Source organism: Sorghum bicolor, chromosome 3 (genome assembly GCF_000003195.3).
Source record: "Sorghum bicolor cultivar BTx623 chromosome 3, Sorghum_bicolor_NCBIv3, whole genome shotgun sequence".
Lineage (NCBI taxonomy): Eukaryota > Viridiplantae > Streptophyta > Magnoliopsida > Poales > Poaceae > Sorghum > Sorghum bicolor.
The window spans coordinates 61,230,232-61,247,392 of record NC_012872.2 but is presented as its reverse complement, the minus strand read 5'-3'; the positions used below and the strand labels follow the sequence as shown (position 1 = coordinate 61,247,392).

The 17,161-nt window shown below is 44.5% G+C and overlaps 2 protein-coding genes across 2 annotated transcripts; one reads left to right on the top strand and one right to left on the bottom strand.

Moving 5' to 3' along the window:
- LOC8069789 lies at nucleotides 4,038-4,839 on the bottom strand. Its single transcript, XM_002456201.2, has one exon. The coding sequence runs from the start codon at nucleotides 4,782-4,784 to the stop codon at nucleotides 4,263-4,265; it is 522 nt and encodes a 173-aa protein (XP_002456246.2). The 5' UTR covers nucleotides 4,785-4,839; the 3' UTR covers nucleotides 4,038-4,262.
- LOC8069787 (protein PLASTID MOVEMENT IMPAIRED 1-RELATED 1) lies at nucleotides 12,563-16,871 on the top strand. Its single transcript, XM_002458353.2, has 2 exons — nucleotides 12,563-15,090; nucleotides 15,430-16,871. Exons 1-2 carry the CDS (start codon nucleotides 12,755-12,757, stop codon nucleotides 16,568-16,570), a joined length of 3,477 nt encoding a protein of 1,158 aa, XP_002458398.1. The 5' UTR covers nucleotides 12,563-12,754; the 3' UTR covers nucleotides 16,571-16,871.

Genomic DNA, 17,161 nt, shown 5'->3' with positions numbered 1-17,161 from the left:
ATAATTTAGTAAAATATTAAAGTAAGTGGCAAGTAACTAATTGGCTCTTTATCTAAAAAAAATGAAACTTTATCTAAAAAAAGTAACTAATTGGCTGACAAGAAAACACAATTGGATATCCACTTCAAGCTTATTCGCTGGTCTAAAAGGCTATAGATGAGAATCCTATTCACTGATTTATTATAAAATAAGAGAAAAATACTATTAGCTAACGCACAAATAAATACGGTTTATTAGATAAACGAACAGGCTCTTTGTATCCATAAGCATAGATGCATGGCCAGCACCGACAGTTCGAGCAGGAAAAGGGAATGCAGGATCGTGTTGCATGCAGGCTGAAGATATGCAGGCCCAGCGAGCGACGCTAGTGTGCGAGAATTTGTGCACGCACGCAGCTCAAAGTCTCTACAAAGACCGAACGAACATTCACGAACCTTCCAGGACGTTCTGGAAAGTTGGCGTGTGAGGACAGGAGGATCGTTTTCCCCTTTCTGCGCCTGTCCGCGAACAAGCACGGCGGCGGCGTCCCGCGCTTTCGCTTCCGCTGCGGCTGGCTGCGGCCTGAACAAACTAACGAGAATACTACCTGCACGGCCGCGGCGCACGGGCCATCGCGCCACCAGCTGCCACTCGTTGTCGTTGAGCAAGGCTAAGGCCCTGTTTAAACAGTTTGAGGATGAAAATTTTTTGCGCGTCACATCGAATATGTCGGAAGGATGTCGGGAAGAGTTTTTAGAAACTAATAAAAAAATAAATTACATAGTTAGTCAGGAAACTGTAAGACAAATCTATTAAGTAGCATATGTCACTTAAGGCTAATCATGGAGTAACTAGGCTTAAAAAATTCATCTCGCGATTTTCAATCAAACTGTGTAATTAGTTTATTGTTTATCTACATTTAATGTTCCATACATGTGTCCAAAGATTCGATGGGATGGATGAAAAAATTTTGAGTGAGTAACTAAACAGGACCAATAATGGCTAATAATGCAGCTGCTTTAACTTTTTTATATTTTTTTAACTAACTCATATAATAATTATTCACTATTAATACATGATGCACTTGTCTCTCTCACAAAATTTCTTAGTTCATGTGTCTAAGCTCCTAAGCTGACTATAAGTTTACAATCTACTTTTTCTATTTCTCCTCTTTTATTTTCTCCACCTCAACATTTAGTTGCCTTATAGACAAGAGACAGTTACTATACTTGCTGATCGAGTCTTCCTCCGGATCTGGGGGCAGCAATCGGTCCTTGGTGCGTTTGGGATAGGGAAATTTAGGCCCCATATGTTTTTGCTCCCTACACCATCAGGATCATGGCGGTGTGGTGCAAGTGCTGCTCTGTCCGCTTAAACTTATCTGTCGAATCTGTCAATCATTTAGTAATATTTTTTCTTTATAGCAAATTAGTGAACAGTATTTTTAGTCATTACTTATCAGTCAGTGAACATAGCGGCATCGCAGGTGCATGTGATCCGAGCTTTTTCACCTCCAGATGTGGCCTTTCAAAGTTTCAACTGATTTCATGGTTCTGCATTAGGATTGGCTTTTTAGTTATTTCCCACAACATGCCATCGTTATGGGTGGGTTCTTGCAGATTTGCCATTCCTAGCCTGCATATCATAGTGACTCATATGGTCCCACATGTCATTGACACACACAGGGTTGGCACACTTAAGGGTGGCAAATAAATAATTATTAATCTTTTGTTTGATCTGAGTGTCCTCCTTTTGCTGGCTATTTAGGCCTTGTTTAGTTCGCAAAGGATTTTAAGATTCTCCGTCACATCGAATCTTTGGTCGCATGCATGAAGCATTAAATATAGACGAAAATAAAAACTAACTGCACAGTTTACCTGTAATTTGTGAGATAAATCTTTTGAGCCTAGTTACTCCGTGATTAGATAATGTTTGTCAAATAAAAACGAAATGCTACAGTAGCCAAAAACAAAAAAAATTGCGAACTGAACAAGGCCTTAGTATTTACCGAGTACTTTTTTCAGATACGACACCGCAAACATGAGCTCTCAACACCTCTGTCGATTTCCCCTTCCTGTCAGTGCAATTATTTGTTTAGTTTTCTCATCTTTTACTACTGAACCATTTGTTTCACTTCACTACCACTTTGTTTAAGAATTCAGATACAATAATGCTATACAACACCCATATGTTTCAGCAACAAAAAACACATGGTTTTTTCTATGTCTATGACTTTAGAGCCCGCATCCAATTCCTCCCTCTCTCCCTCCTTCCAGACGTGCCTCCCTCCCTTTCTCCTTCCCGACTGCCTCCTCCCTCTCGATGCGACTCCCTCCCCCGACACCGGCGAGCACCCAGCACCCACGCTTGGCGACGGCGCACCTCCCCACAACGGCAACGGCGGGCGCATGCCTCCCAACATCCATGCCCGATGCGCTTCCCAGCACCCGTGCCCAGCGCGCCTCCAAGCGGCCGCGCTCGTCGGCACCGGCCATGGCAGCAGAGGTGGCGACGGTTTCGTCGGCGGATCCGACCATAGTATTCCTCTCCTCTTCTTCCTCCGTGATTTGTGATTTGTCCTTCCATAGAAAAATTGTTTTATGTGATCTGTGATTTGTGATTGTCTCGAGGAAGAAGAAGGCTAGAGGCTGAAGGTAGAAGAAAGGTGGAGGTTGTTGTATCTTCATCCTATAGTCAAAAAATTATGTGTGGAAAGTGTATGAAACACATGGATGCTAGATAGACAGACTCGATGGTGGTGGCGTGATGCAGGCCAAGGCCTTTTGTAAGAAGCTCACGAAGTTTGTGAAGGAGTTCCGCTTGGATCCAATGATTAACGTAAAGGAAGCCAATGCGAATGGCGCGATGGTACGCCAACATGACCAATTAGAGAATATAAAAGCATCTCTAACAATTCCTCATTATGAACCTTCATCTCCCCATAAAACTGTAATATTGAGGGAGATGATCACTTTTTCTTTCTCCAACAATTCTCTAATATGGCTCTCATTTTTTTAGTGGCCACCAAAAAACCACTCATCTCCCCTCAAATGAAGGGGGAGTTGCATCTTTCCCAATAGCTTGGACCCACCATAACTGTCTCTTCATCCGGTCAAGTCCATGCTAGATGCAAGAGGAAGGAGGTGGTTGCCATTGGGCCTCAGTGTTGCCGAGCTTGCCACCCATGACTGTGCTCAAGATGTTCATATTCATGGCCACGCTCGAGAGCTCCACGGCGAGCCTACGTCGGCGTCCAATGCCTGCAGATCTCGTGGAGAGAGACGAGAGATGTAGGCCTCGGTTCGGAGCGTACGCTGTCAGATCTTGGACACCATGGCCGGGGGGGAACGGGTGGAGGAGAAAAAGTATGGTGGGAAGAGATAGGGAGCGGCCTTCGAGCTCTAGCGGTCATACCCAACGGAGAGGGAGGAGACGAGGAGCGGTGGGTGGCACTGTGCGACGAGGAGATGTGGTCCTGCACGAGAAGATGAAAGAAAAAGAGAAAAAAGAAAATAAATAAATTATTAGTGATAGGTAGGTCTCACATATTGGAGGAGATTATTAGTGATCTGCTGTAGCACCTTCTCCAATAAATTTACAAAATGATATTGGCTACTCCAATACCATCTTATTGAGGGATTTGTATTGAGAAGCTGTTAAAGATGCTCTAGGTTGCTAGAGGCATGAAAGATTGGGGCGACATTGTAACTTGGGCAGCCTTCTTGCTCCTTGTCGTTTGATGATGCTTATTATTCTCTCTTTCTAGAGAATCAAGCAAGTGGTGTGCTAATTGTTGTAAAATATATAGACTTAATCCTAGAAGAAAAGGAGAACGAATTCTAATTCTAGTTCGTTTGTATATAGGCTCTTACTAAAATTCTTAGACCTTGACAGAACTATATACGTGGGAGCTCTATGTTGTAATTATCAATATTCAGATAAATAAAGAATAGTCTCTCTGTGCTGTGTCTATTTATTCCTCTACTTTTATTTACTATGCTGATCATGAGAGACATGTTTTATAACACTAATAACGTGCTGCGAGTAATGCAAAACAGTAAAATGAAATGAATCATCGATCATAGTCTGATACTTATACAGGAGGAGAGAAAGTTCGAGGATAGTCGCGGAAACGTCTGAGGACGTGCGAACCTGCGAGCGTGTTTTGGCCGTTCGAGCAATGCCTAATATAGCGAACCAGCTCCGATTATGCCGTTGGTATGATATGTTCCTTACAAGATATTTGTAATAATAACAAATACAAAAGCACATACATAAACAATTCACGGGCCTTCGGCAACCTTGCAGGCCGGTTTCTCGTCGGCGGCGGTGGAGGCGGCGTCCGGGCACACGAAGAACAAGTAGAAGCCCGCGAGGATGGTCACCGCGGCCATCGACCACACGACGGCGGCGACAGGCGCAGGCATCAACGGGGCAACTCTGCCGGAGAACATCACCGTCAGGGTGGTCGTCAAGGCCCATACGGCCGCCTTCACCGGCAACCTCCTGGGCGATCCCGGCGGCAGTCTCTCGAACACACGAAGCAGGTGGAAGAGAAGGACGACGCAGAAGAAGCAGACGGTGACAAACAGTATGGACCGGGGGTCGTGTCTCGAGCGGTAGATGGCTACGACGCTGTTGAGCCCGAGGAAGGACAGGGCGACGACGGCCGACGCGCAGGATGGCGACGACGAGCCATCGGAGGCGGCTCCGGTGGGAGTGGTGGGGTTGTTGTCTTGGGCGCAAGGAGGAGGATTCAGGGAGAGCCTGAGCTCACTCTTCACGAGCGGTTTGCCATAGTCCATGAAGTATCCCTGGCGCCCAGCAGGCTTGCTTGCTTCGCGCGAGTTCTTACCAGCAGCTGGACATCCATTTTATATACAGAGTTGGGCGAGAGTTTGTTGCTTGCAGACAAGCCTATCAAGGAGGTCACCACGAAATTTCGCTTCCACTGTGCTCTAGAGCTTCGTCTTGCAGACAAACCATCAAGGACACCACCACGAAATTTCACTTTCCATTGTGTTCGACAGTTTCTGCTTGCCGACAAACCATCAAGAAGGTCACATGAAATTTCTCTTCCACTGGGCTCGGTATTCGCCACGCTTTTGTCCATGTCGTCCCAAGCAATTTCCATGGCATTCTGATCTGTGCACAAAGAGAAGACTTGTCCTTAAGTCGTCGCTCACCGTTATTCAGTGGCGGATCCAGGTACAGGTGTGGGGCCATTTTCAGAAGTGCATTTAATCTTTTTTTAAAAAAAAAATTGTAATTGTATATAGTAATTATGTTAATTGTTCAAAATCAACAAGCATGGCCCCACAGGTTTTGGATCGTGACGTACGTGAAAGTGTACTTCCGCGTTGATTTGCTGTTTGCATATGTATCAACAAAAAAAACTCAATCATATGTGTATACGTATGAGTTAATACATGGCACATAAACCCTAATAGAAATAGATAAGAGGAAGAATTAGAAGGGTTCAAAGAGCACAGCTCATCGCGTTAATGCTAAATCCTAAGTGAGTTGCTTCTTATGCTTATGGATCTTTGATTTGATTAGAACACTCACAATGCAAGATTTTATTACAGAGTCTAAGACAATTAATTACATATTATTTATAATATTTTGCTGATGTAGCAGCATATTTATTGAAGAAAGAGGTAGAAAAAATAAGACGTCAAGTCTTATTTAGACTCTAAGTCCATATTATTTGAGGTAATAAATAAATTTAGACTTTATGATAGAGTCTGCATTGTGAATGCCTATCACCTAAAAATATTTTACCAATCATATGTGTACATGTATGAGTTAATACATGTTGCGGGAGTGGCAAATAGCCCCAGCCTGTATTCTCCACTTGATGACTGAACATTGTAATCCTGGTGTTATTTGATCAATAGAAGCTCCTTGTCGCAAAAAAAAAAATGTGTACATGTATGAGTTAATACATGCACATAGCCCTAACATAAATAAATAAGAGGAAGAGATAGGAGAAGGGCTCAAAGCACAATTGTCAGTCGTATGCGCATGATCAGTTGATCACTAGTTTTATCAATATTTATGTTTAAAATTAAAGTAATAGCATTTCTTCATCTCATACCTCTTTTTTTCTCTCTCTCTCTCCTCCGTTCAACTGCCCCTTTCTAAGCCTCTTGGTTTCATCCGCCCCCTTCTCTCTCTATCCCCTTCCTTCCTGGGACTTCATCCGTTCCTGACTTCTATGCCTCTTGGTGTCACTCACATCCGTCCTTGACTCCCATTCTTCGAGGCTCTTCTCCAGCAACTATGGGAGTATTTGGTTGCCTAGCCAGGCTTGTGGAATGCAACTTGGACTTATTTGGTTGGCTGGATAGCCTGTTATCCAGGCTTCAGCAAACCCAAATCAAAGGATTTGGGTGGCTTGCTGGAAACGGCCGGTTCGGCCGTTCTCCGCAAGCCTGGCTTGGCTAGTCCCTACTGTCGCATCTGCTCACCTTCTCCTCCCTTCTTTCTTCCTCCAGACACTTCTTCCTCGACGGCGAGAGGGCGCTGCTCTCCCACACCGCCGAGAGGGCACGCCGCTCCCCAATTTTGTCGAGAGGGCGCGCGGCTCCCACACGTCGCCAGGGCACGCTCACGCTACTCCCCCAAGCCGCTGGCAGGGCTCCTCCTCCCCAACGTCCCTCAACGGCGCCGGTGGTGTGGCGGAGGACTCTCCCCAAGGTCCAGCTTCCCCCGCGATCCAGACGACCCCGTCTGCCTCGGCCTGCGCCTCCCGCTACAAGAGTTTGCCCGCCGCCAGCGCTACGGTCCCAGCGAGCCCCCTCCACTCATCTCTGCGGCGCGGAGATCCTGTCCCTGTCCTTGTGCCCTGGACCGAGAGGAGCCAGGCGGCGGCATTTGGAATTGGACATGGAGGCTGCTGCGTTCGTGGGTTTGGGTACTGGTGCGGGCGCGGGCCTGACCAGGTGGCAGGCGACAGCGGTGGCAGCGGTGGCCGGGTGGGTGTGTGCGGCCTCCTTCTTCGACCTCACGCGCTGGACGTGCGCGCTCGTCCAGCTGTGGGTCACGCGCCGGGTGCATGCCGAGACGGCGGCCATCCTCAGGTTCTAGGTCCGTCTGTCCCCTTCGCGTCAATCTCTCCGGCGGTGTGGCGGCGGCGAACTCGGCGGCACGGAGGTGCTCCTCGAAGGCCTCGAGGACGTCGTGGATGCAGTCGTGCTGCGGGGAGCACTCCCACCGCGACCAGAAGTTGCCGTAGCACTCGAAGCACAGGCACCCGACGGTCGGCGGGTGGCCGCGCACTCGGCGACGCGTGCCGCCGCCGCACGCTTGCTGCTGCTTCGGTGTGCACAGTGGTGCCTCGATCCATGCTGGAGATGTTGCAGTGGCCATGGCGAAGGTATTGTGTTTGACAAAATGTGTCAACGGGGTAAACTTACCAGTGTTAGGATAGGGTGATTCTATACAAGTCAAAGCTAGCAACCAAACAAACGAAAACTTAGCCAGGCTTCAGCAATCACTCCAACCAAACAAGTGGGTATTGGCTTGTGTCAATCTGGTTAAGTATGACCTGGCTCAAAAAGCTAGCCAGGCTTGGAATAGAACACGAACCAAACAAACCCTATAATAACAGACTGTAAGTAGACTAAATTCCTGACATAGAAAAGAAAATGAGAGAGAAAAAAGCAAAATGTAAACTTACAATCGGCTTAAACATAAGAATCGTATGTAAGAGAGACAAGTAGATCATGTATTAATGTTGAAGAGAAAACTACTATATATGTGGGCTGAGAGGTACTCCTAATTTATATTAAAATACAATACATTCTATATAATGGCTATATTTCGATTTGACAATGTTTGTTAAAAAGAAAATCATAATTTAAGGAGAAACTCTACCATTAGAATAATCTATAGGTACATGGGTCATTTGAGTGTTCCTTAAGTTATCTTAAAATTTATAAAACACACTGTATTACAGGACAAAGAGAGTAGGATGCAAGGGCCAACAGCAAGTTATATTATTAGCTTTGCTTTAGTGTTAAAATTTTAAGTTGCAAACCTCCCACACCGCTCATGCTTCGGCCTGACTATCCGAGTTGCGACTCTGTGCTCTTAGGCATGCCTTCTATCTTTTTTAACCTCACAATAGATGCAACAATAGCTACTTATTTAAGGTGTAAATCTCTAATCAATTTCTTACACGTGATTAATCCTTTATTGCACAATAGATCAGCCTTTAAATATCTAGTTTTAAGTTTATTTGTACAAAGTAGCCTTCAATCGTACTCAATCATCTCTAGTAGTGAATCTTAGTAAGGTCATGTTTAGTTCCCACTCGAAAATTTTTGGCACTATCACATCAAATAAGTAAATATAGATTAAAAATAACTAATTTCATAGTTTGCATGTATTTACGAGATGAATTTTTTAAGTTTAATTAGTCTATAAATTAAAAATTAATTGCTATAATTATAAATGTACTACAATACCTAATTTTTTCGCGAACTAAAGAAAGCCATTTGCTAAAAAGTTTAAGATGTGAACAAGAGGTTATTGATTTAGGGTCCGACTTTTTACATGGGCTCCATGTATCTAGTGAAACCGGTCTTCACAAAGCAGCAGGTAATCGTATTCCAAAAATTTCTGCAATTTTGTTGTGTGAATGTGAGATTTTTAACTGTAGGATCCAACCTTTTGATGCGGGGCCCACTTCTATACCTAGACACAACAATCTACACAAAAATAGTGACTAGTCACTGAATCATCTCTTATAACTTTTAGTTAATTTTGCTAAAATTTTAAGATATGAAGGGAAAATTTTAATTTTAGAGTCCGAATTTTGACACGGGTTTCTCATATATATTTAGTCGACCAATCAAGACAAAACTAGTGGACAGTCATGTTGACTAGCCACTAACAAAGTTTACTTATTTTTTCTAAAATTTTAAGGTGTGAATGTAGACTTTTAATTTCTTTGCTTCAGCTTTTGATATATAATTATCAGGTAGTTATAATAGCTTTTTATTATTGGACATATATTAGATGGACTTTGGGACTTAAAAGTGCAAAATAATGCACGGGATGTTTGCTATTATTAAAATGCAGGAGCAGGAGTATCAGCATAGGTGGGCCGTGTATCTTAAAAAGGCGACAACCGAGAAACCCAGGAACAAAACATGCATGGATTGTGTTGGCCCACAATGGCACACCATCTCGAGCCGAGCACGCAGTACCAATGATGCGCCTCACAGCATTCAAATTCAAACTGGCCGCTCCCGAGTCGCGACTCCGGAGTGCGGAGCCTCGCCACTTATCTTGATATTGTTCTTTCATGGTCTGTCGTGTGATTGTCAGCAACTTTCTCTATCTCTAAATAACTATCATTATTGGTGTACATACCCTAAATTTAACTCAATTTATAAAAAAAATATATGTAACATTTACATATCTAAATAAATTTATTTAAAAACTAGATTCAAAATTTTCTCATAACATTAATTATATACTATAAATATTAGTTTCCTATAGAATGAAAAATACGAAATGCTAACTACTTTAAAATGATGAAATGCAAAATACCAAAAAATTTCAAGGTTATGTTTATTTTCATCTAAAATGCAAAATTTATTGCTATCATTATAGCCTCTTTAGGTTTTTTGGGCTTTCTTCGGCCTCTTGAGGCTAAAATCCAAAATAGAGAATGATAACTATTTAGTTAAAAATTTATATGATATTTAGTTTTACTATGCAAAATAATGAATCAAAACTTAAAATTTTAAGATAAAAAGGGAACTAAACAAATATCCGATCGTATGTTTAATTCCCTTTTTATGGATTAATTTGGGTTTTATGTTTTTATGGGAAATAATTTTGATTCATTATTTCTGGTCGGATATGAGAGAAAACGGATCGGATACGGACGGATATCACCGATATCATATTTGTTTTCATATTTCTAGTCGGATTCGGATTCGAATACGGATAATGTCAATCATGTCGGATAAGATATGATTAGATGTCGACATCATAAATATACGATTTAAGTATTCGGATACGGATACGGTATCGGATGTTGAATATTCGGACTCGGATACGGACAGATCTTAACCTCTCTAAACGAATTCGGTCTCGAATACGGTTGGAAGAAAAATATCTGTACCGTTTTCATCCGTATTTCCAATCAAAAGTGATCCTATGCCCACGCACAAAACAACGCTAGAGGCTAGAGTTAGATATTTCTTTTTTTTTTAAAAAAAATGACCGCTTGCTAAAACCTGCCATCATGGAGCCACGACACGAGCAGCCATCGCGTGGCGTGACACGAGGGACGTGGCGACGTGCCGCGTGCTAAGGGAAAATAACATTCGTTAATTTGTTGTGAAAAAAATACTATTAAATATCTGACAATTTTAGCGCATAAGTTTAAGTGAACAGAGAAATCGTACTCTTACGCATCTCCTACCATAGTGCCATGAAATTTTAGTCTATTTTGTTTTAACCTAAAAACTTTTCACTCTATTATGTTTAGATATATAGAGTATTTAATATAAATTAAAAAATATTAATTATACATTTTATATAGATTTTATCTTTTAAACCTAATTAATCTATTATTAAATATTAATTGCTATAATTATAAATATGTTACAGTACCGAAAACTTTCTTTTTTCGCAAACTAAGGCCTTGTTTAGTTTTTAAAAAATTTTATTTCGTCCCATCGCATCGAATCTTTGGACGCATACGTGGAATATTAAATATAGATAAAAATAATTAATTAAATAATTTATATATAATTTACAAGACATTTTTAAGACTAATTAGTTCATAATTAGACACTAATTATTAAATAACAACAAAAATACTATAGTAGCTATATCCAAAAATTTAAACAAACTAAGGCCTTGTTTAGTTCCCAAAAAAGTTTAAGATTCCCCGTCACATCGAATCTTGCGGCACATGCATGGAGTATTAAATTTAGACGAAAACAAAAATTAATTACATAGTTTGCCTGTAAATCACGAGATAATCTTTTAACTCTAATTAGTCTATGATTGGACAATATTTGTCACAAATAAATAAAAGTGCTACAGTACCGAAATCTAAAATTTTTACCAACTAAACAAGGCCTAAAGAAGACCTTTTGTCCGCGGACGATGAAAAAAAGGAATGCGCAAAAATTTTCAAGATTCCCCGTCACATCGAATCTTTGATCGCATGCATGAAGCATTAAATATAGACGAAAATAAAAACTAACTGCACAGTTTACCTGTAATTTGTGAGATGAATCTTTTGAGCCTAGTTACTCTATGATTGAACAATGTTTGTCAAATAAAAACGAAATGCTACAGTACCCAAAAACAAAAATTTTTGCGAACTAAACAAGGCGGTGTTGCAACCTCAGGGCCACCTACTCGCCCTACTCCCTGATGTTGACTCACACCTATAGCAGCATCCGTCGAAAATGACACTGACGACAAAGTCGCGTGGAACATGCAAGGTTGCATGACATCATCAGCATATTTATCTGGCAAAAAAAAGGTTAAGCGTCCGTGATGACTGATGATTCATGTCAACAGGCACAATTGGTATAGTCATGCCTTGTTTAGTTCGCCAGAAATTTTGAGTTTGGTCACTATAGTACTTTTATTTGTATTTGAGAATTGTTGTTTAACTATGAATTAAATAGATTCAAAAGATTCGTCTCATAAATTATACGCAAACTATACAATTATATTATATATATATATATTTAATATTTAATATTTAATATAGACGTTTAAAAATTCGATAGGATAAGAAATTTTAAAAGGTTTTGGAAACTAAACAAGGCCATTGTTTACAAATCTCAGGGAGATGCACGATTTGTTTCCAGTAACGCTCTTTGATTGATGGATGTATCCTGGTCCCGCGCAGTTTCAGCATCAATGTTTCCTAGTACAATGTGCACAGAAACGAGCGGGAGTAAATAAATGGCTCGAATTCAAATCCATCTATTCATATTATTCTTTTCCATTTTCAAAAGCTCTCGTCTGGGACTGCACCACGACCACACAGTTTAACTGACCAAAACAAATGCCAAAGGCATATGTACGGAGTAGAACACAAAAACAGCTCAGGCCTTGTTTAGTTCCGAAAAGTGAAAAGTTTTCGGTATTGTAGCACTTTCGTTTGTTTGTGACAAATATTATCTAATCATGGACTAACTAGGATCAAAAGTTTCGTCTCGTGATTTACAGCTAAACTGTGTAATTAGTTTTTGTTTTCGTCTATATTTAATGTTTCATGCATGTGCCACAAGATTCAATGTGACGGGAAATCTTGAAAACTTTTTGGTTCTCAGGGTGAACTAAACAAAGCCTCAGTTTGGAATTGCCCCCCCCCCCTCCAACTTCCAAATTACTGTATTATCAACGCACTCCCATCAACCATCCAACAACCAACCCTCACCCATCCTTCCGTTTCATGATTCACGTGACGGGAATTCTTTCCATCCAGCTTTGCTTCTACTACTGAGATCCCAAATCCAGCTCACAAACAAAGCACCGAGCCAACGCTGCGCGCCGCGCCCCACCGAAGCAGAGCGCATCCGCATCGCCCCACGCGGGCGCGCCCAGTGGAATACCAGTAGCGACAACAAAACAAAACGCACCACCAAAGCAACGCATCCCCCCGCTCCGCTCCCCCTTGTCTGTGTCTGTGCGCCTTCCCCACGTCGCCGGCCGCGCCGCCCTCTTCAAATCGCCTCCTGGAAATCCCCCGACCCATCCCAAAGCCCAAGCGCCGCTAGCTATGTCGTCTCGCTTCCCCCACCACCACGGCGGCGGCGGCGACCACCCGCGCGGGGGCGACGCGGGCGACGCCGCCCTCGCCCGCGACATCGTCACGCTCCACAAGGCGCTTTCCCTAGACCCCTCCGCCCGCCGCCGCCGCTCCCTACCGCTCCCCTCCCCATCCCCCGCCGCCACCGAGCAGCCGCGCAACAAGCCCCGGCTCAAGCCCTCCTTCTCCTCCTCCTCCTCGTCGTCGCGCAAGCTCCTGCCGTCCACCGTCAACTCCTCCACCGCTTCCACTTCCTCTTCCTCTTCCTCAACCTCTTCCTTCTGGAAGAAGTCCCTGACCGCCATCTCGCACCTGGGCCGCCGCCGCCTCGACTGCGCGTTCGCGCTGCACGTGCACTCCGTCGACGGCCTCCCCGCCGCGCTCGACGGGTCCGCGGTCTCCGTCCAGTTCCGCCGGATGTCCGTGTCCGCCTCCACCCGCTCCGTCCCGGCCGCCCTCGGCGCCGCCGCCTTCGAGGAGGCGCTCACGCTGCGCTCCCCGGTCTACTTCTCCCGCGGCGCGAAGGCCGTGGTCAAGTACGAGCCCCGCGCCTTTGCTGTCTCCGTCGCCGCCTCCACTCTCGAGCTCGGTAAGCACGAGGTCGACCTCACCCGCCTGCTCCCGCTCTCCTTCGACGATCTCGAGGACGGCGGCGACTCCGGCTTCGGCAAGTGGAGCACCAGCTTCCGGCTGTCCGGCCCCGCCCGCGGCGCGCGTCTTAACGTAACCTTCTCTTGCTCGCTCCTCGCGGGCGGCGCCGCCGCCAGCGAGCAGCACAAGGCCGGGGAAGTGGCGGGGCTGCGGCGCGGGTCCATGGCGCGGCCGGTGTCGGTGCAGGCGCCGACGCCTGTGCCGGCGCGGAGCAGGGACGTCAGGGTGCTGCACGAGGTGCTGCCCAGCTTGAGGTCTGCCAGGTCGCTTCCTTTTGTTGGTGACGGAGCTCCTGATGCGAGGAAAGAGGAGGTGGCAGCACTGGACTGCACGGAGGAGGGGTCTCCGGAGGCAAAGCACTGCACGTCGGTAGAGGTTAAGAAGGGGGACTCGGTGCGTCAAGATGGCGATTGGGGCACGGTGGACTTCAATGTTGTTGAGCATGGAGTTGAGGTTGCTTCAGATGACCCACCAAGGCTCAAACATGCGGAAACCAGCAATGCTGCTGATCAAAATGAGGATTCAGGGTTTCAAATTGACGAAGAGGGATCATTCAAGCCTGTGCTAATAAGTGGCGATGTCGCTGATCTTGCTGAAGATCAGACTGTTGGAGTGAAGACTGAGGTGGCAGTCAGTGATGTTGCTGTTGAAAAGGAGAATGTGGAAGACAAACAGGATGGAATAGTCAAAGCCGCTTCACTGCCTAGTGCTGCTCTTGAAGCAGAGGATCAGTTTGGAGCAGATGCGGAACTGGAGGACCTGGAATGTATTTTGAACGAGCTCTCAGTTGCTGAGCCAGAGGAATTTGAATCACCAGCTGTAGAAGATAAGCATTCTAGGCGATTGAGCTGCACAGGTGTGACTGATAGTTACAAGTCTGCCAGTAGGAAGGGCAGATCGCACAGCATGGATGTTTCAACAGATTCTGTTGCTAATGAGTTCTTGGATATGCTTGGAATAGAGCATAGCCCATTTGGGCAACCCTCAGATAGTGATTCCGAGTCACCAAGAGAACGACTTTGGAAGCAGTTTGAAAAGGAAGCGCTAGCATCTGGCAACGCTATTCTTGGTTTGGACTTTGACCATGGAATTGAAGGACCTACTTGTGAGGATGTTGTGGAGGATTTCGATCTCTCTGCAATGATACATGAGGCTGAGCTCGAGCTTCAGAATGGAAGCCAACCCATTGATACCAAATTTCGAGCTAAGTCGCTGGAAGACGAAGAAACTGAGGCCTTAATGCGTCAATTTGGGCTAAACGAGAAGTCCTTCCAATCTTCTCCTCCTGAAAGTAGAAGTGGGTTTGGTAGCCCCATTAACCTCCCACCTGAGCAGCCCCTGGAGCTACCACCATTGGCTGAAGGTTTAGGTCCATTTATTCAGACCAAAGATGGAGGATTTCTGCGATCAATGAACCCAGCCCTGTTCAAAAATGCAAAGAACAACTGCAGCTTGGTTATGCAGGCTTCTTCTCCGATTGTACTGCCAGCAGAGATGGGATCTGGGATTATGGATATACTGCATGGTCTGGCATCAGTTGGAATTGAGAAGTTATCAATGCAGGCAAACAAACTTATGCCCTTGGAAGATGTTAATGGTAAAATGATGCAGCAGATTGCTTGGGAAGCTGCTCCAGCTCTGGAGTCTGGCGAAAGGTTTGTTATCTTCCTTTTCATGCTAGTTTGTGCTTTTTCCTACTTTGGCCTTGTTTAGTTCACCCTGAAAACCAAAAAGTTTTCAAGATTCCCCGTCACATCGAATCTTGCGGCACATGCATGAAGCATTAAATATAGACGAAAACAAAAACTAATTACACAGTTTGCCTGTAAATCACGAGACGAATCTTTCGACCCTAGTTAGTCTATGATTAAACAATATTTGTCACAAACAAACGAAAGTGCTACAGTAGCGAAATCCAAAATATTTTCACATCTAAACAAGGCCATTATTATCCTATGCCTTGCTTAAAGTTTTTTTCTCTTTTATCAATGTAGATATGATGCATTGGACTATCATAGCATCGATGCTTTGGTAGGAGGGGGTGGAAATGCTCCCTCTGGTAAGAAGAAGAAGGGCAGGTGTGCTGAACTTTCATCCTTGGGTGGGGAGAATGCTTCAGAATATGTTTCACTTGAGGACCTTGCACCATTAGCTATGGAAAAGATTGAAGCTCTTTCCATTGAGGGTTTGAGGATACAATCTGGCATGTCAGAAGAAGATGCACCCTCCAATATCAGTGCAAAGCCTATTGGGGAATTTTCATCTCTGCAAGGAAAATGTGCAGAGAGTACCTTGTCTCTTGGTTTAGAGGGAACTGCTGGTTTGCAGCTTCTGGATGTTAAGCAAAGTGGAGAAGAAGTTGATGGATTAATGGGCTTGTCAATCACTCTGGATGAGTGGATGAGGCTTGATTCTGGGGTAGTGGACGAAGAAGAACAGTACAGTGACCGGACATCGAAGATACTTGCTGCTCACCATGCAAAATCCATGGAGTTAGTTGCCGAAAACCGGAATGGAGACAGAAAGAGTAGGAGATCTGGTAGAAGATGGGGCTTGTTAGGGAATAACTTTACAGTAGCTCTCATGGTTCAACTGCGTGACCCACTACGCAACTACGAGCCAGTGGGCACACCAATGCTTGCATTAATCCAAGTTGAAAGGGTTTTTGTACCCCCAAAGCCCAAAATCTACAGTACTGTCTTAGACAAACCCAACAGCGAGCAGGATGATGAGGAACCCAAAACCGAAGAGGTTCCAGATAAGGCATTGGTCACGGAAGAGAAGGCTGAGGAGTTAGAGGATCCCATTCCCCAATTCAAGGTTACAGAAGTGCATGTCGCTGGTTTCAAGAGCGAACCTGAGAAGACGAAACCATGGGGCAATCAAACGCAGCAGCAGTCTGGCTCTAGATGGTTGCTTGCAGCTGGCATGGGCAAGGGAAACAAGCATCCTCTGATGAAATCCAAAGCTATCGTGAAGCCAACCAAAGAGGCAGCTGGTCAGGCAGGAGACACCCTCTGGAGCATTTCTTCACGTGTTCATGGAGCAGGGACCAGGTGGGGCGAGCTAACAGGAAACAAGAATCATTCACGTAACCCAAATATCGTGCTTCAAAAGGACAAGAGATTTCGGTGATGGCTTGGCGATTCAGTAGCTAGTGCCAGGGAGGTTTGTCTATCTCATTAGAAGGGAGCTTACTTATCTGCAATTGGACCTCGCTGGGAATGTTCCTAGTGGATTGTGAAATCATGTACATTGAGTTCTCTTGCATAGGATCAGTTTGTGTTTGGTGTTCCTTCCGAACTGTCATGAGAACCGTACAGAGAAACTGGCGTTTCTCTTGTCACAATTAGAGCGGCTTCTGCCTCTGAAGGTGCAACGCTGTCTTCCTTTGCAGGCTGCCATAGCCATCATACATCTCTTGTTATCTTGTTAATCATTTGTCCATACTTTGGTAGTTTGGTGTGCTCATCTTATATCAGTTTCTGCTGTGTATAACAGTATAAGATGAGCACAACAAACTGTGAGATCAGTTTGTTCAGATTTACCTTGTCACTATTTCCATCGTTTTCCCCCTACAGGAACATGAATGCCGGCCTGCCGCAGAATGCTAGACTGATAAGGGACCCCTGAGATCTTTAAACCCTCTTTTTCACCATCGCATGAATTACTTCTCATCTCCTTTTACCGTTTCATGAATCACCATCTTTTACAGATTGGCAGAGT

Bases quoted from the DNA above. Each gene is read 5' to 3' on its own strand.
- LOC8069789 (XM_002456201.2), bottom strand. From the start codon at position 4,784: ATGGACTATGGCAAACCGCTCGTGAAGAGTGAGCTCAGGCTCTCCCTG.
- LOC8069787 (XM_002458353.2), top strand. From the start codon at position 12,755: ATGTCGTCTCGCTTCCCCCACCACCACGGCGGCGGCGGCGACCACCCG. The intron at 15,091-15,429 runs GTTTGTTATCTT...TTATCAATGTAG, and splicing joins GCTCTGGAGTCTGGCGAAAG to ATATGATGCATTGGACTATC.